At 40.2% G+C, this 20,104-nt stretch overlaps 1 protein-coding gene across 6 annotated transcripts in view; it reads right to left on the bottom strand.

Annotated features, from left to right (window-relative positions):
* The window catches only part of gpat2 (glycerol-3-phosphate acyltransferase 2, mitochondrial), a 446,786-nt gene that overhangs the window by 76,882 nt on the left and 349,800 nt on the right, over positions 1-20,104 (bottom strand). For all 6 annotated transcript variants that reach the window (XM_060931296.1, XM_060931299.1, XM_060931300.1 and 3 more), the window contains 3 exons: positions 17,782-17,886; positions 16,124-16,223; positions 1,407-1,540 (listed from right to left, as the gene is read on the bottom strand). In XM_060931296.1, coding sequence (XP_060787279.1) covers positions 1,407-1,540; positions 16,124-16,223; positions 17,782-17,886 — 339 coding nt within the window. The remainder of the gene's footprint in view (positions 1-1,406; positions 1,541-16,123; positions 16,224-17,781; positions 17,887-20,104) is intronic.

Below are 20,104 nucleotides of genomic sequence, written 5' to 3'. Positions count from 1 at the left end.
CAGATAGATGTGCAGAGAAACGGGTAGACAGAAAGACAGATGTACATGCAGAGAGACAAAGACAGACAGATGTACATGCATGCATGCATGCAGGCAGGCAGGCAGGCAGGCAGGCAGGCAGATAGATAGATAGATAGATAGATAGATAGATAGATAGATAGATAGATAGATAGATAGATAGATAGATAGATAGATAGATAGATAGATAGATAGATAGACAGACAGACAGACAGGTGTGCATGCAGATAGATAGACAGACAGAAACAGATAGATAGATAGATAGATAGATAGATAGATAGATAGATAGATAGATAGATAGATAGATAGATAGATATGCACATGCAGAGAAATAAATAGATAGACAGATGTACATGCAGAGAGAGAGACAGACAGACAGACAGATAGATGTGCAGAGAAACGGGTAGACAGAAAGACAGATGTACATGCAGAGAGACAGAAAGACAGACAGATGTACATGCATGCATGCATGCATGCAGGCAGGCAGGCAGGCAGGCAGGCAGGCAGGCAGATAGATGGACGGACGGACGGACGGACGGACGGACGGACGGACGGACGGACGGACAGGTGTGCATGCAGATAGATAGACAGACAGAAACAGATAGATAGATAGATAGATAGATAGATAGATAGATAGATAGATAGATAGATAGATAGATAGATAGATAGATAGATAGATGTACATGCAGAGAAATAAATAGACAGATGTACATGCAGAGAGACAGACAAAGATAGACAGACAGACAGATAGATAGGTGTCCATGAAGACAGAGATGTAGGGACTGACGGACCATTAGGATAGATAGATAGATAGATAGATAGATAGATAGATAGATAGATAGATAGATAGATAGATAGATAGATAGATGGCGAGAGAGAGACAAAAAGACAGACATATAGACAGACAGCTATATTGACGGACAGACGGAGAAGGAGAAATAGACAGACAGACAGATATACAGGCAGACGGAAACAGCTAGATGGATATACAGACAGGTGGAGAGACAGATAAACAAACACATGGATGGATGGATGGATGGATGGACTTTACTCTTCTAACACGGCTACTCGAATGCTCTCCACCCACCTACCCATTTCCCCTTTCTTATTTTTTCTTTCTCTTCTTCTTCTGTTCATATATTTGATGTAATCCAGTTTATTTAACACGATCAGCTACAGATCCACCTATTCATATATTTATCTGAGATAACCATGTGTACCTATCTGTTTATCTACCTGTCTATCTGGCCATCATTCTTTCCATCCCTCCAGGAATCCCATTCCCCAAGTTTTTGAGTGATATGGACTTTTTATCACAACTTATTTTGTGAAGTTGTGAAGACAGAGAGAGAAAAAGCGAGGCCGAGCGCGAGGGGGAGAGAGTTTACCTCATCCAGCTGCTGTGAACTCGAGTTGGAGAGACGCTGTAGGGAACTTTCAGGTTGTGGCAGAGAAGGGTCAGAGAGATCAAAGCCTGATCAACAGCACCCTGACGAATATACACATACACCAGCGGGATGTTCTGCAAAGCACACACACAATTGCGAATGACACTTCACGACTGAGTGTGTGAGAGCTCTGTGGATGAACCCACACAATCCCAAACACACTTCAAACCACAGGGACGACAACAGCAGCAGCTTTGTTTTTACAGTTAGTCTGGAAATGTCTCCTGATATAAATTCAAAAAATATGAATATTTAAATCTTTTTTTCATGGTATATCAGATATATTTCATTCAGCTAGCATGATGGTGAAATTATTATTATTATTATTATTATTATTATACATACACATTCCTTTCGGCTGTTCAACGCGTCTTTCTCTTTCAAAATTCTCTCAAAATCTTACGTTTTTAACAAAGCAAACCTGGCGGCCATGTTTATTTACAAATTGTCACAGTCGCTCGCTAGCGTGGAAGTTTTACGTCTCTGACATGTGACATCATGTTGTCTTGACAACCATACAATATCCTAAACCATATTCAACAATCGTTCTCCATCGCGTAGAGTGATGTAATACACGTAGGATAAGCGATATGCTAACAATATTGCATGCTATCAAACCAAATGAATGAAACCCGCTAGAAGGGAATAGAACACGTTTTGGAACACATCATGCTGGTTTTGATGGTGTCAATATGACCGATGTCAAAATGAATATAGATTCACTTGCAGGCCCTTTAAGCTATTTAATAAATCTTTCAATTGTAACTAGTATTGTACCAGATTATATTAAACTGGCAAGAATAATCCCTGTATACAAGAGTGAGTGTCACTCTAATTTTAATAACTATCGACCTCTCAATTCTACCAGCCTTCTCAAAGTTTTTTGAGAAGGTTGCGTTTGAAAGATTCGTTAAATTTTTAAATAAGCATAATGTCTCTTATGAACATCAGTATGGTTATAGGCAAAACTATTCAACTACCCTAGCTATGATTCAGTTAGCGGATCAAATATCTTCTTCAATTGATAAAGAAGTATGTGCTGGTGTATTTTTGGATTTGTCCAAAACCTTTGATACTGTGAATCATTCCATCCTCTTAACCAAACTTGAACATTATGGTATAAGAGGCAATATACTTCAATGGGTACGGAATTACTTAAATGATCAGAAACAATATGTTAAATTTAAAAACGTTTCATCTAAACAAGAAATCATTAAATGCGGGATTCCGCAAGGGAGGATACTAGGTCCTTTGCTGTTTGTCCTGTATGTTAATGACATATCTAATTGTTCTAAATTATTGAAATTTATTTTATTTGCTGATGACACAAATATTTTCTATTCATGCAAGAATATTGAACATCTAGCTGATATACTCATGGATTAAAGCAAAAAAAAAAAATCATCTGACTGAAAAAAAAAAGCTCCATGTTGTTGGCCCCTACCACGTCAGCGATGCGTCAAATTTTAAACGCCGTGTTGTCCATTATCCCCTCGGCCCCTACGTATAGTACATTTACATAATTTTAACAATGACTAAAGCTAAGGCAAGACTTGACCATTGTCATTACTGGCTATTCATGATGAAACATCAAGTTTTCAGCACAAAGTGCAAATTTATTTCAACAATACTTTAGTAATGCACAACAGTGGTTAAGAGAAAAGTGCAAGTGCAGTCGAACTTGAACCATGCTTTCAAAAGAGTGGAACAGAAAGAAAAATAAGAAAATCTGTTGAAATAAAGCCAGGAAACAAGAAAAGTAAAGTGAAAGTTCACTTTTTCTGCTTCTTCGCAGTGAAACCAAAGGCATCTAGTTTGGCAACACCTGATGCCTGTTTTTGTTTCTTTTTCCTTGGCACAGCAGCAGGAGCTTGCCATTATCGCCCATTTCATTTCGCCAAGCCCATCTCCACTTATTCTTTACCGTTTTGTTGATGTCTGACACATCTGTGCCTTCATTTAAAAGAAGCGCGTCCATGCTGGCAAAACTGAAAGTAATTTGACGCGCTCTAGTGATGGAAATCGAAGGGCCGATGTCCGGTGAAATATGGCCTTATACGCAGTACTCGAGTTGAGGGGGGGATGTGGGGGGAGGCATCCCCCTTCTGAAATAAAAATCTCAAATCATCCCCCTTATAAAACGGCCATCCCCCCATCACATCCCTTGGGCCATTTTACCAATTAATGTGGAAATTAGCCTACTATTATTTTAACAAATATTACTACCATTTCAACATTAGAGGCTTTGCGCAGTGATGGCCTACATGTAGCCGGATAAAAAAGACGCACATTTATTTATTCGGTTGCACCTCTCATTCACACCTATACGGAGGTTTCAGTCACTGAAAACAGCTACTTTTGCAAACTCTGGGCAGAGTGGAGATTTCTGAAAACTCCATCTTCAGACACTCGTGTAAATCGGGAAAACGAAGCAACAATGGACGAGAGGGCGCGCGTGAATATGAGTCATAGGTGTGAATCTTTCACCGAATGCCAATTGTCCCAGTTCTTCATGAAATCACACGTGCACGCACAAATTCATTAGGTTAACTTTCAAATAACTGTTCTTGTGCACTTGCGACACCGGAGCCACTTTCCTGAATTTTGAGCTTTGGAGTATTCGCTTCTTTATCTATTTAATCAATGAATTTGTCACATACATTAAATTACTAATATAAAACATTAGTAGCCTATTTAAGCAATCGCTGTTTTCTCCACTGTTTTCCGACCTTTTGTGCTTAGTGAATGAGACACTTCATTACACTCCACTGACCGACTTCCAATTCCGGACTTTTTTGAAAATGTAAAATATAGGCCTACGAGATGTTTTTTTGGCACTTAATTCGCGTTGGTCCTTCACTATTAATTTCTGAGACTGACGAGGCACTAAATACTGTGGAATTATTTTCTCCTCACTATGAAGTTTGTCATCTTAAACAAGTGTCGGGAAATCTTGCAGCCCGACTCTGCAGCCTACAATGTTTAAGCGAACTGCTGAAACCATAATGTTTAAAGATTAAATCGTAGGCTAATCAAACCAAAGAAAAACACAGCCTTTCCAGAATGCTGTCTGCCGAAGCCTGTTTAACCTACAAAAGGCTTAATAGCAAAGATCTTGCGGCGGCTTCAACAGGGCTGTTTAGATTTTTCACCTGATCGCCTTTCAATAGGCAAATATTATTACTACTACTACTACAATAGGCCTAGTATTAGTAGTAGGCAAGTAGTTGCCTAGTAGTAGGACAGCCAGATTGTTTCATCAGTGGAGCCGCCGTTAAAAGGAAACTGATGCGGAGCGCCGCGGCTCGCCTCGGGGTGAATCGCGTCCCGAGGCGCGGGGCTGGCCCGCCCTGGCAGCGCTGGTTCGTTGGGGAGAGGGCAGAGGTCGCTGGCTGCCATGTTTGGAGAGGCTGGGACCTCCCCTGGCCGAGTTACGAGTGTGCAAAGTCGGGCTGGAGCCGCCGATAGAAACGAAACTCAAGCCGAGCACCGTGGCTCGCTGCCTACGCCGAGCCTCCCCGGGACTAGACAGTAGCAGAGGCTGTATTTATTTATTTAGGCCTATCTAGCGCAACAACTTATTCCTTTACATATACTCAAACATAGCACAAGAAAGGGTTCAACAACAGGCAATCACAGCAGCTTGGTGAAGTTCTAAATCACGTCGGTGTCAGACCTATGGGCCTACCCCCCCCCCTTTTTTCCTCGGATCTGCATCACTCTCATTATTGACCTTTAGTGCTCCCAGTTGACGGAAATCCGTCGTAGTGACGGAAAATTTTAATCCATGTATACTTAATCAAGAGCTTAATAAAGTGTCACATTGGCTTGCTGCTAATAAACGGTCAATTAATATAAAGAAAACAAAATATGTTATATTCAGAGCTAGACAAAAAAGATTTGACAATTTGAATTTCATGATTAGGATTAATAATAAGTTAATACCTAGCAGCCAAAGCATAAAAGTTTTAGGTGTGATAATTGATCAAAATCTAAGTTGGAAAGAGCATATCAACATAGTTTCCAGTAAAATATCTAGAACTATAGGAATAATTTAAAAATCCAAATTTTATGTGTCATAATCATCATTGTTTAAACTTTATTATTCATTAGTCTACTCTTATTTGTATTATGGCAATATAGTATGGGGATCTACTTATAAAACAAATCTTAATAGACTGATTGTTTTGCAAAAGCGTGTTGTACGAATTACCACTAAATCCTCATATGAAGCACATACTGGTCCTTTATTTTATAGATATAATTTGCTAAATTTAAATAACACTCACTCTTTACAAGTAGGACTAGTCATTTACTCTGTTCGTTTTAATACTATACCAGAAACATTTAAAAGTATTTTTGTAAAAATGTTCAAATTCATCAATAGATACTAGATACTCAAGCGATTACAGAGTTAAGCTTTGCAGAACTAATATCTACAAATTTACTGTTGCCACTAATGGGCCTAAATTATGGAATTCCCTCCTGAAGGAACTTAAATCTGAGTCAATCTTCATTAAATTTAAAAAAAACCTTGAAGCAATATTTACTCGGTTTAGCAAAACCTTAGGAAGTTTGTATTTAAAGTGTCAAATGTTTTTGAAATTGCCGTTTTACTGTTTACAGCTTCATTAACAACTGTTACTCAGTTATCTGAGGATTACTTAGTTTCGGCATCTTTCCTTATATTTTTCTATTGTTGCAACTAATCTCATGTCTTGAATATAATTTGAGACAGTACAAAAGTATAAGCCTGCAACTTCTTTTTGAATACTGTCTCACCATTAGAGATGCATTACATTTATTTTTTCATTAAAATTACAGATTAATTGATTATTAGAAATTATAGATATATGTAAAAAAAAATAAAAAATAAAAAATAAATAAATAAATAAATAAATATATACATATATATATATATATATATATATATATATATATATATATACACATACACACACACACACACACCATACAGTATACACACACAAATGAGAGACCAGTTTCTGAGACGGACCCATATATATATATATATATATATATATATATATATATATATATATATATATATATATATATATATATATATACACACACACAACCGTTCAAAAGTTTGGGGTCACTTTGAAATGTCCTTATTTTTGAAAGAAAAGCACTGTTCTTTTCAATGAAGATCACTTTAAACTAATCAGAAATCCACTCTATACATTGCTAATGTGGTAAATGACTATTCTAGCTGCAAATGTCTGGTTTTTGGTGCAATATCTCCATAGGTGTATAGAGGCCCATTTCCAGTAACTATCACTCCAGTGTTCTAATGGTACAATGTGTTTGCTCATTGCCTCAAGGCCAATTTATGCTGACAACCCAGTCCTCGCAGATGGCGTCGCAGATGGTGTCTGCAAAGCCCCCCCCCCTTCGCAGACGCTCTGCGCGCACCTCCCAAAAATTGTGACCACCACAGACAGCGTCGCAGACAAGAGGGCTCTGATTGGTCCACTCTACATCTGCTGTACACGCACTTCCGCTTCCCTACTTTCCCGGTTTGGTTTGTTTTCACAACTGCCATTTTTAAAAACACGAGCGAAGATGGAGCAGCACGAAGAGCGGTTGATCGAGGAAGTGAGGAAGTACGTACATCTATACGACTCCAGTTCTAGTCATTATAAGTAACCGGAGGATAAGCACTCCACTAACCACACCCACCAACTACTCCTAGCGACTTCGCGCCCCCTTGCATTGTGGCGGTGAATAACATCGTGCACGCCTATTACTCCCCACTCAACGATAAATTACAACTGTCTGCGAAAAGCTATCTGCGAAAGCCTTGTCGCAAGAGCATGCAGAGGCCTTAATGGATGATTAGAAAACCCTTGTACAATCATGTTAGCACAGCTGAAAACAGTTGAGCTCTTTAGAGAAGCTATAAAACTGACCTTCCTTTGAGCAGATTGAGTTTCTGGAGCATCACATTTGTGGGGTCGATTAAATGCTCAAAATGGCCAGAAAAATGTCTTGACTATATTTTCTATTCATTTTACAACTTATGGTGGTAAATAAAAGTGTGACTTTTCATGGAAAACACAAAATTGTCTGGGTGACCCCAAACTTTTGAACGGTAGTATATGGATAATGTGTATGTATGTGTGTTTGTATTTTCACTTATGCATAATGAACTTTAATTCTTTTTTTTATTGTTGTAAATTTTGTTAATTATGCCTTAGATACCATGGTAATGTGTAAATAATGTAATGTAGCTACACTGGTTGTAAATTAAATTAAAACACATGTTTTTATTCCATTGAAATAGTGTCCTGTATGGACAATAATCATTAATATATTTCACTGGCAAACTCTTATTTGCCTTTATCTCTATCTGTCTTGCTCTCTCTCATATATTAAAAGTTTGAACACGCCTTCAAATTCAATTTTTTTTGCTTATGTCTTAAAGAAACAATGGATGCCGTTTCTCTTTACATAGTCAAACAGTTCTTGACATCATATGGATTACTGCAGTTGTGGTGTTGAATAGGGTTATTTATTGTATTGTTATTATTTACCGTTTGATCTCAAACGCATTAAGAAGGCAAGAGACTCGTCCACTAATTACCTTTTGACAAGGCACACCTGTTAATTGAAAAGCATTCCAGGTGACTGCCTCATGAAGCTGGTTAAGATAACGGCAATAGTGTGCAAAGAGTCATCAAGGGAAACGATGAATACTTTGAAGAATCTAAAATATGAAACATTGAACTTTTTTTTAATTTACCACATAATTCCATACATGTTCCAGATGTTATTTTATAGTTGTAATGTCTTCAGTATTGTTCTACAATGTAGGAAATACAAAATAAAAAAATAAAAAAAAACATATGAATGAGTAGAGTAGGGGTATACAAACTTTTGACTGGTACTGTACACATACATGCATGCGCATGCGCACACACTCAGTGACAGCACTGGCTGAGATGATGAAGATGATATACAGTACAGCACAGATATCGTAAACACTGATATTGTAAAGTTATGGATAATGTAAAGTGATTTTCATTTCCCGGCATAAAGTCCATTAAATATGATATAAAACTTTTGGCTTATCATAAACTTGCTCAGGGGCGGCACGGTGGTGTAGTGGTTAGCGCTGTCGCCTCACAGCAAGAAGGTCCGGGTTCGAGCCCCGTGGCCGGCGAGGGCCTTTCTGTGTGGAGTTTGCATGTTCTCCCCGTGTCCGCGTGGGTTTCCTCCGGGTGCTCCGGTTTCCCCCACAGTCCAAAGACATGCAGGTTAGGTTAACTGGTGACTCTAAATTGAGCGTAGGTGTGAATGTGAGTGTGAATGGTTGTCTGTGTCTATGTGTCAGCCCTGTGATGACCTGGCGACTTGTCCAGGGTGTACCCCGCCTTTCGCCCGTAGTCAGCTGGGATAGGCTCCAGCTTGCCTGCGACCCTGTAGTACAGGATAAAGCGGCTAGAGATAATGAGATGAGATGAGATAAACTTGCTCATCATAAATTTTTGGTATAATGTAAAGTCATTTTGATGTCCCCAGGGGCCATAAATTACACTTATCATAAAGTTTTCCTGTCAAGCACCCCAGAAGCCTGCAAAGTTATCTTAACTCAGAGCCCCCACTGTGTCTCCTCAGCCCATTACTTCATTAGCCTGGAGTGATTGTTACGTAATTACTGATTGCACTTGACCATTGTTTGTGTTAAGCTTTTTAATGAGTGTCAGGCTGCAGTGAGTAATTAAAAACAAGCCATCATATGCCAGTTCCATGGCAGGTCTCAATCAACTTCGAAGGTACATGGTGGCCCTCCCTGGACGACCCCTTCCCAAGATGCAGGAATATTTGAAGGATTTGTTAGCTATTGAAAATGATCTGGGGTGACACGGTGGTGTAGTGGTTAGCATACCTGTCAACTTTGAGGTTTGAAAAAAAGGGATATTTCCCAGATTTTAACTCAAAATAAGGGAAAATTTCGGAAAGTCGAACTTTCCGAAAATTTCAGAAAGTCGGTAATCGAACTGACTTTTCTTCACAAAATTAAATTCGTCCTGCTATTTGGGCAAGTAGCGGCAATACACCTTTTTTGGTTTTGCCTCGCTCCTTTCTTTATTCATGTCTCTAGTCTCGCTGTCTACTGAAACTCGCTCCCTGAGGAAAGAATTACGACCATCTTTTAGTTTTGTGAGAAGTTCCGAGCAGTGACCTTGGTCAGACCATAGATTTACATAGAAGACTAGATGCCTCGTCCCCGTTGCCCGTCAACGAAGTCGAACGTCCGCACATGGCGGCCATCTTACCGCAGACAGCTGGCTTACCCATTACATTGTGTTGATAGCGATATGTACTTTTCAGATGATCGTAACTTCCTCAAATTTCAATCGATATTCAAACGGTTTGGTTTGTTATATAAAAAAAAACAAACGGAAGTATGTATTTATGATATTAATGATGAATAATCATTTTATGTTTTAAAAAAATACGCATAGCTTGGCGAAAATATTTCAGTCTACTACAGACTGTAAGACAGGATGCATGCTGAAATTCCTCTGCTGTGAGAAGCCTAACACTGCGTACTTATGGATAACTGCGGCCTTAGGACAAATAACCATACAATTTATTTCCAATTTTTAATGAAAATATTTTTGCATGTGATAGGGCCGTAGGGGAAGCTAAAGTTAAATAAACAGCTTACTCACTTCTGAAACTTCAGAAATACTTCATCCACCTCAAAAACCTAATGCACTCACAGCATAGCATAATAACAAATGTAAACTCACAGCATAGCATAATAACAAATGTAAACTCGCATCATAGCATAATAACAAATGCAAACTCGCATCATAGCATAATAACAAATGCACTGCCCGAGTAAGTAATAGTATAAAACAGTGACAGCGACTCACGGTAGTTTGTGACAAAAAAAGCATTTAATTAATCACGTGGTTATACTTCCAAGGATAAAAATATATCTTTACATTTACAAAAAGAACATTCAAAGCTGATTATCATGTCAGTCAATATATGTTAGCACAGAAGATTGAAATTTCATTTGACTAGGCTCCAATGTGCAGTTAAAATAAAACTAAACATACTGATATAAACATCTACAATTAAAACACACACACACATCATCTTGTCATCAAAGTCAGTACTTTGATTTCCTGTAAATCATAATGTGAGTGCTGGGCTGTGCTTGCGTAAGTCTTCATACCCATAGGATGTCTATGTTCATACCCCTTGTCTGTGGTAAGATGGCCGCCCTGTGCGGCCGTTCTGGAATACGCGGTGAGGAGTCTAGTCTTCTATGTAAATCTATTGGTCAGACTAGCGCTATGGTTCTGACAGTCTTCTTCACAGACATGCAATTAAAATCAATGTGTAATTACTAGACTGCCACCTGCTGTACTGGAGAGGGCGGGGACGTGAATTCATGGCCCGACTTCCTGCTGTAAACTCCTGTCAGAGGCGCGTCATGAATTCTGGACCTACCGACTTTTATATAATGTGAAAATACGGGATATTTTCGGGAAAATAAAAAAACGGGAAGACAGCGGGAAATAAGTCAAAATAAGGGATTTCCCGGGAAAAACGGGAGGGTTGACAGGTATGGTGGTTAGCGCTGTCGCCTCACAGCAAGACGGTCCGGGTTCGAGCCCCGTGGCCGGCGAGGGCCTTTCTGTGTGGAGTTTGCATGTTCTCCCCGTGTCCGCGTGGGTTTCCTCCGGGTGCTCCGGTTTCCCCCACAGTCCAAAGACATGCAGGTTAGGTTAACTGGTGACTCTAAATTGAGCGTAGGTGTGAATGTGAGTGTGAATGGTTGTCTGTGTCTATGTGTCAGCCCTGTGATGACCTGGCGACTTGTCCAGGGTGTACCCTGCCTTTCGCCCGTAGTCAGCTGGGATAGGTTCCAGCTTGCCTGCGACCCTGTAGAACAGGATAAAGCGGCTAGAGATAATGAGATGAGATGAAAATGATCTTGATGTCAATCACCATGTGATCAGTGTCAAACAAACCACAATCAAAGATTTCTTCTGATGTATTGGTGTTACTATTAAATATAATGCATGTATGTGTTATGTGTTTGCAAATAAAGATTGAATTTGAAAGTGTGTTTCTTTGCTCTCTATTAAAAAGTGACTTTCGGCTTATCATAAAGTTCTGATATCAAAGTTTTTTCCAATATCCCAAGGACTTTACGATATCAGTGTTGTGCTGTAGTAGTAGTAGTAATACGCGCCTGCCAGAAGTTTAAAGGACAGAAAGTCCTCTTCATGAACTTCTAAATCACAATTCAGCATGCTGCACCTGGGCAGATGAAAAAGACTTGAAAGCAACAAAGAGCATAGAGAAGTACCATTCTCAGGCTGCACACTTGAGTTTCACCCGAAATTCTTTAGCCCCCCTGACCCTCGATTGCTTCATCTCTCTGCAACCTAATCACACTTCACAATGCTGTCTATAAGTATTGTCCTACAGTCGATGCGCAACAGCAACTACTACAAAAAAATAGCACTTATTATTGAAAATGAATGACCGGCCTGTATTCTGTTCCTTGGTGCTTCATCTGCGGTTACGAAATGCGCTTAGAAATACGTGCTACACTGTAAAGCAGACCTGGGCATTTTACGGCCCGCGGGCCGCATCCAGCCCTTTGGTTCATTCTGACCGGCCCGTGTAAGGTTAATTAGAAATTACAAAATAAACGTATTTTCTAATTTTACCCCATGAATGGACAATGTGCATTGCTTTTATTTTGAAGTTGTGTTCAACAAAAACGCAATGCGCGCGACATGAACATGACATGAAATCCCACAAAACCTAATCCCGCGATGACTACTTCCGTAATTTGTCCAGACCAACCACAAACTTGTACGTCATCCTTCAAACGGTCCAGCCAATCACATAGTGTGACGTCACCAGCAGGCGCCGGAGCCCGAGCCGATCTGTAGATCTGATCCCTACACCGAATCGACTGATCAGCTGTGCTTCGCATCTCCACATCAGACATTCAACCTGACTCTGATGCACTCGTTAAAGACCAACAGAGACTAGATTTCTCTCACTGAACAAATAAAAAACTGAAAAACACCAAATGAGGTGATTAGACTACAAATGTGGGCATCATTATTATAATATGACGTATCTTGCTTGATATTTGGAGTAGAAAGACAATACTGTGATGTCTTTATTGTGTTTTGGGGTGAATGTGACTGAAAAAAAAAATGGTACAAACGTTCACATTTTGTTAACCATTGTTTTGGGAAATTTGATTGAATAAATGACATTTTTGTAAGGCAACCTCATTTTTTCCATACTCTTACCAGGCTTAGCAGCTTGTAAAAACAATGTTATTTACTGCTTTATATAAAGAAATACAATTAATATTATGCAGAATTTAGTTCAGCCTTTTGGTCCGGCCCTCCACAAAATTTTCTGTTTCTCATGTGGCCCCATGGAAAAAATAATTGCCCACCCCTGCTGTAAAGTGAGGCCTTATTTTCAAAAGACATGCATCTATTTAAAATCTGAACTTGTGATATTTGCGAAAACGGTTTGGCTGAAACGAAGGCAGCAAAGTGAACTATAAATATACACTAGTAAAGATGCCCGGAAAAATCTGAGATAAATACTGAGATGTCAGAGAAGAGAACGGGCCGCATGTCACTTTAAAGTAAATAACCTGACTGGAATAAAACAAAATATCGTTTCAAATAGTTTGGCAGACGAGTGCTTGGGCAGCTTATCCTTCAAACCGTCAGCATGTTTAACAAAAAACAATTCAAAATAGCAAATTTAAAGTGTTAAAACAGCCGATATCCCGCCCACACATTACAATTCCATGATTTCGATTTATTATCTGGTGGCTTCAAGTTAAATTATAAGATGTGCTGGATCAAGTGCTATTTTACAAGCTGCTGTATAATGAGGTGATGGAAGCCATTTTGTTCCACCTAATTTGCAGTGATTGTGATGATTACAACTAGAATTATAACAGTTATTCCATGAACTCGAGTCGTACATGAGCTGATAGCCGATGAGGCGCGTAGCACCGAGTTGTCTATAATCCATGTACAAAGATGAAAGAGCCATGGGGCGATAATAAGCCCTACCGGTAAAAATATTCTAAAAGCAAACTGATTAATGCATCAGTAATAGGCTACTAATATTAGTTATAATAATAATATAGGCTATTAGTAATAACGATAGTGATAGTATTAAAGATAGTAGTAGATATTTAAAATAATCAGACTAGGCTACTTACAGGGCAAAGGGCGCGTTATCACTGCTCAGCTGTTTGTTTATTAAATAAACAATGCAGTCGCACAGTAACCACGCGCCGCTTATCAGATACAATCACAGATTCTATGGATAGAATAACCCTTCAAAAAAGTGCGACTTGTAGTCCAGTGCGACGTATATATGTTCTTTTCGTCTTCATAATGCATTTTTTGGCTGATGCGACTTAAACTCCAGGGATGTGATTTGGGGCTGGTGAAATTATCTGAAAATTTTACCCAGGGGTCTGGCGGCCGCAGGCCCCCAGCTGGTCCAGGGCAGCGCCTTGGTGGGGGGACAAAGTAGTCAATGAACCAAAGTAGTCAAATTTTGAAATGCAAGGTAGAACTGATAATGTTTTATCATATGAGACCATAAAAAGGTTTTAGAAATCTCAAAATGTAAACAAAACACGTCCGGACAAAAAAAATACGTTTTCTGTGAAATTGACTCATATACAGAACTGTACAGTGTTCACTCATCTCATCTCATTATCTCTAGCCGCTTTATCCTTCTACAGGGTCGCAGGCAAGCTGGAGCCTATTCCAGCTGACTACGGGTGAAAGGCGGGGTACACCCTGGACAAGTCGCCAGGTCATCACAGGGCTGACACATAGACACAGACAACCATTCACACTCACATTCACACCTACGCTCAATTTAGAGTCACCAGTTAACCTAACCTGCATGTCTTTGGACTGTGGGGGAAACCGGAGCACCCGGAGGAAACCCACGCGGACACGGGGAGAACATGCAAACTCCGCACAGAAAGGCCCTCGCCGGCCACGGGGCTCGAACCCAGGACCTTCTTGCTGTGAGGCGATAGCGCTAACCACTACACCACCATGCCGCCCACAGTGTTCACTCACTTGAGGATTTTCATATGCAAGAATAAAAATCACTTTCACTAAACAACATTCACAAAAAATGTGTTTGCTGAATCCATTCAATCCAATCAGAAGTCTGTGAAGAAGCCAATATCTCTATCTAATATTTCTACTCTACCAATGTCATTCAACTTCAACAAGTTCTTCAATACAGCGTTAACTCACTTGAGGATTTTTCAGTTAGATCACAAAATCCTCAATATACTATTTCCTTTTTGACACACTCATCAGACCCCATAAAAGGTGTTGGTTGATATAGACAGCAGGACGGTGGCCATGGAAGTCGGAATCCGCTAAGGAGTGTGTAACAACTCACCTGCCGAATCAACTAGCCCTGAAAATGGATGGCGCTGGAGCGTCGGGCCCATACCCAGCCGTCGCCGGCAGGGGGGGGCTGCTCGCCTGCGCGAGGGGGGGGAGGCTGCTCGCGCGCGCGAGGGGGGGAGGGAGCTATCTAACAAGCGCGTTCATTGGTTGTTACAGAGCGATGGGCCAATCACGTACCTCGTTTCATCTCAATGACGGAATTACTGAAAGTCGGAACGAATAGGATACGAATGCAGATTTTTGAGCGAAAAATCTTTTTTTTTTTTTCCAAATTGAGGTGAAAAAAAGCGGAATTCCGCGAATTCGCGGAAAAATCACATCCCTGAAACTCCGGAGCGACGTATAGTCCGGAAAATACGGTAACTGTTTTATTCTATCCACATTCACTGGATTTTGAGAAACAGAGCATTTTTATTTAAATTTTTTGCAAATTTGATAAATAAAAACTTGATACAAAACGTCCGAGAAAATCATTTCCACTTAGAATGTAAACAAACCGGCGAAATGACAGGAGCAATTTGTGAAAAATGCGATAATAATTATTGAAAAAAAAAAAGATATGTCCTTACCATCAAATACTTTTATTCCATATTTCATTGTATATTTGGGGGGTTATGTTTTCAAGTAGTTTTTATTTCGTCCTCGGTTGGTTCAGCAACACGCTCCGCCATTTTCTCTACGCACGGTATATGAGCTGATAGCCTTGTAGTAAAGTAGCCAATCAGAGCGCACGATTGCTCACATCCAGTGAATGTGGATAGAATAATAATGTATAGTATATTGATATACACTAACATTTCAATGCTTGCCATCTTCTTAATCAAATTGTCTTACATCATAATACATTTAACAGCCAATAAATCAAAATGTTATTTCTCTCCTCTTTCAAGATGTTTTTTTTTTTGTTTGTTTGTTTATTTTGCTTGCATCTTAAGACCATGTGCTATTGAAAACACTTTTCAATAAAAAACACACGCATCGGTACGGACATATCTTTTAAACGTAGGCTTCTGACTCTGAATGTGGAGAAATAAGGGACGACTGAGATATAAGAGCGAAGGGACGATGCCAATAGCAATGACCGAATAATGATATAAGGGAACAGGAGAATGCAGGGATGAAGTGAAGAAGAAAAGAGGAGTGTGATAAGGAGCTCACCAGCTGTGTGGCTCGATGGAGAGCAGCCATCTGGCTGAGGTTCACCTGCACGCTGCAGAACATCAGAGCAAAGAAGCGCAAGAGCAACCAGCCCACAAACCTGACAGAGAGAGAGAGAGAACACAAATAATTCAGCTCAGTAAAATCCCTGAAGACTCGATACTCCACCTACAGAGCATTCCATCAGGTAAAATTATAGTTACTGAATTTAGCCCATCTGTTGCTCTGTATATATAATTAGGGCTGTGCGATATATTGAATATACTCGATATATCGCCGAAAATTCTGTGTGCGATACATAAAATTATTATATCGTAACTATCGAGTATTTTATGGTCATCTTCCGACTTGTGTTTGTTTAAAACATTTCCCGGTGGTTTTCTCCCTGTCCCTCAGGCAGTAACGTGAGAGGCTGCCTAAGGGTAAAGAAAACAATAACGTCACGCACTCGCCACCCAATCCCGGGCGACATCTCGGTGCTGAAAGGAACTTCCGGGAAGATTTTCTAGTTTTGGTTGTGTTGCCAGATTGGGCGGTTTTAAGTGCGTTTTGGCAGGTTTTGAACATATTTTGGGCTGGAAAACGCCAGATACTGCTGACAACACTGCCGGCGGGAAGATTTCCTAGTTCCGGTTTACAGCGCTGACTCAGTTCGTGCAATCGCTGATTTTGCGTAGGCTACCGTGTAAGCTCGGTCAATTTCAGCGACAAATTAAAAATGGAAGCGGACGAATTGGTTCCTAAAAGAACTAGTAAGGGGTCGGTCATCTGGCATTCTTTTGGATATCGCGAGGAGGACGTGGAACAGCAAATGCCAATTTGTAAAGTATGCAAAAAAAACTGTCATCACGAAAGGCAGCAGCCGGAATTATACACATCTGAGAGGCAGAGCCAGAAAACATTCAGTTCAAAAGTGTGCAAAGAGAAAAATGATGTTTTGCAGATCTCTCTCTTCTCTCCCTCAATCTCTCTCTCTATTGTGAATGTTCCAGTGGTTCTCAGTAGTCAGGTTAATAGCTTGGAGATCTATTTTTTTTAAATAATTTAATGAATGAGCACTTTTCTTATTTAGGCTAAATGTCTTTCTCAGTGTTGAGCTTGCACTTTATTGGTTTGAGCTCTGAGCAGCTCTGTATTGTTTTGCCCCTTTGTTGCAATTTTCAAGATTGTTTTTGCAGTTTGTGCCTCATCTTTGTTGAATAAAAATAGGTCTTATTTCAATTCAACTGTGATTAATCACCAACATGAAAATTTAAAATGTGTTGTTGAAAACCACCTGTAAAGTTAACCAAGAATGTTATTTAATCTGCAGGGATTGTAGTGAAAACAGTAAAGAGTAAAAGTTAGATTTCATGAGGTCCTTTAGAGGAGATTTAAATATATCGAGATATATATCGTATATCGTGAAATGGAGAAAATGTATCGGGATATTCATTTTTTCCCATATCGCACAGCCCTATATGTAATAATATAATGCTAAAACTGACCAGCTTACTGTCTAAGTAAACCAACATGTTTCACTGAGAGAGAGAGGGAGACAGAGACTCTGTCAATCAATTACTTGCACAACTCTGACATTCATTTTTAAAACTGTTTTTGTTGTGCTATGTTGAATTTTTAATTATTTGGTGTGGTGCAGGGTCTGTGGATGTTCGGACCTAATCAGGGTTGGAGATTGAAATGTTTCCGTGAGAGCCAGAATCCCTCGGGTATCTTCTCCACACTCTTTCACACTGCTCTGTGAAGTCAGGACCCGCTTCACCCTACACACACACACACCCCACACAGAGAGTCACAGGACAGCAGCCTGCTCTGCACACAAAGTCCACATTGTTTTCTGCACAGCATCACAAACACATCCAGTGTCTAAGAATCTCAGTGTCATTCCTCCCAGGAAGGAACACTACAAAATTAAAATACTGTTTCAGAGTATGAAAGGTTATAAAAATGTTAAGGAACAAATTAAGTCAAGGCCTATGGCAAAAAAGAGGGAGGCGAGGAGGCAGTAGTCTGGGAAAACTGAGCTAGGACTGAGAAGGGAAAAACGAAAATGAAGGACAGCGATGGGACTTAAAAAGTCCCAAATGCTCGATTCACGAGAGCTTTTTTTTTACTGCCAGCTCATTCGCTTCATCACCCAATCGACATTCACCTACCTGACATTAATCGAGGTGACAAAAAGGGCAGTCAGTGTTGGGACCTCAGAGAACGACAGGAGGCTGCAGGTAAAATCAGGCTTGCCAACTCCAAAGAATAATATATCGTCGCAGTAAGCGGTAAAACATTTTTTAGACAAAGTTCTTTTCTATAGAAAGTGTAAAATATTTTCACATGACCGTTTTCACTGTTGAACTGCATCACAGGGTAGCACAACACACTTGGACAAAAGCACTATCCGCCCTCTTCCATATACATGATCTCACTGATGCCCACGATTGGCTAGTGCTGCTTTGATTGACAGGGGAAACAGAATATGCCCCTCCCACTCACAAAATACATACAATTTCCCTCTCTTGATTCCCAGCTGGATAGCTGTAGCATCACTGGGATTCGAACCTGCGATCTCCTGACGGTAGAGTGAATGCTTTTCTGAATGCCTACTTGATCTTTTATAAAGGCAAGTTTGCCAATTAAATATACAGACGTGAACTACATCATCATCATGTGCCATCTGCTTGAGCTTTGACTGCCATGGCCCGCACGTTCTCGTCTTAGATCAAACAGATCAGTTTGTTGGTATTCATTTCTAGTTCTCTGGCTGCTGTGTCCATCGTTATCATTTGTCTTTGCCTTCCTCTTGCTTTCTTCCTTTCAATCTTTCCCATAATTACCATACACTCTCTTTTTTTCCTAATCACATGTCCAATGAAGTTATGTTGCCTTTTCATGAGCTCATACATTATTTCTCTTTTTGCGCTTGCTCTGTTCATTACATCTTTGCATCCTCCTCAGAAAACACATCTTTTCTGCTTCAATTGGTTTGTTCATGTTACTGAAAACTGTCCAACATTGTGAGCTGCATAACTGAATACATGTAACGTTTCAGTGCTCTGAGGCATCTCGTCATGCCTAGTTTAGTGTTGGTCAGGATATGCTTCATTCTCATAAAGGTGTCTTTTGCCATGCCTATCCACTGGTTAAGCATGATATCAATAGCCATTTCCGGGGCCAAACGCCCCTTCAGACCCTTCAGCACACATTAGTGACCATCTTGAACTCAATGACTCAGCCGTGGTTATACAAGTTTAGAAATCAAGTTTGCTCGATGCAGTTTTACACTTGTCTTGCATTTGTGATTAATCACTGATAACCATGGTCCCACGCATAACCAATCACCGATAACCACGGTCGCATGCACAACCAATCACAGATAATCATAGTCCCACGCATAACCAATAACCGATAACCATGGTCCCACGCATAACCAATCACCGATAACCAGGGTCCCACGCATAACCAATCACCGATAACCAGGGTCCCACGCATAACCAATCACCGATAACCATGGTCCCACGCATAACCAATCACCGATAACCATGGTCCCACGCATAACCAATCACCGATAACCATGGTCCCACGCATAACCAATCACCGATAACCATGGTCCCACGCATAACCAATCACCGATAACCATGGTCCCACGCATAACCAATCACCGATAACCATGGTCCCACGCATAACCAATCACCGATAACCAGGGTCCCACGCATAACCAATCACCGATAACCAGGGTCCCACGCGTAACCAATCACAGATAATCATAGTCCCACGCACGACCAATCACCGATAACCATGGTCCCATGCACAACCAATCACAGATAATCATAGTCCCACGCACGACCAATCACCAATAACCATGGTCCCATGCATAACTAGTCACCGATAACCATGGTACCACGCATAACCAATCACCGATAACCATGGTCCCACGCATAACCAATCACCAATAACCACGATCCCATGCACAACCAATCACAGATA

This window comes from Neoarius graeffei, chromosome 10, assembly GCF_027579695.1.
Source record: "Neoarius graeffei isolate fNeoGra1 chromosome 10, fNeoGra1.pri, whole genome shotgun sequence".
Classification (NCBI taxonomy): Eukaryota; Metazoa; Chordata; class Actinopteri; order Siluriformes; family Ariidae; genus Neoarius; species Neoarius graeffei.
This window is presented reverse-complemented; position numbering and strand designations above follow the sequence as displayed.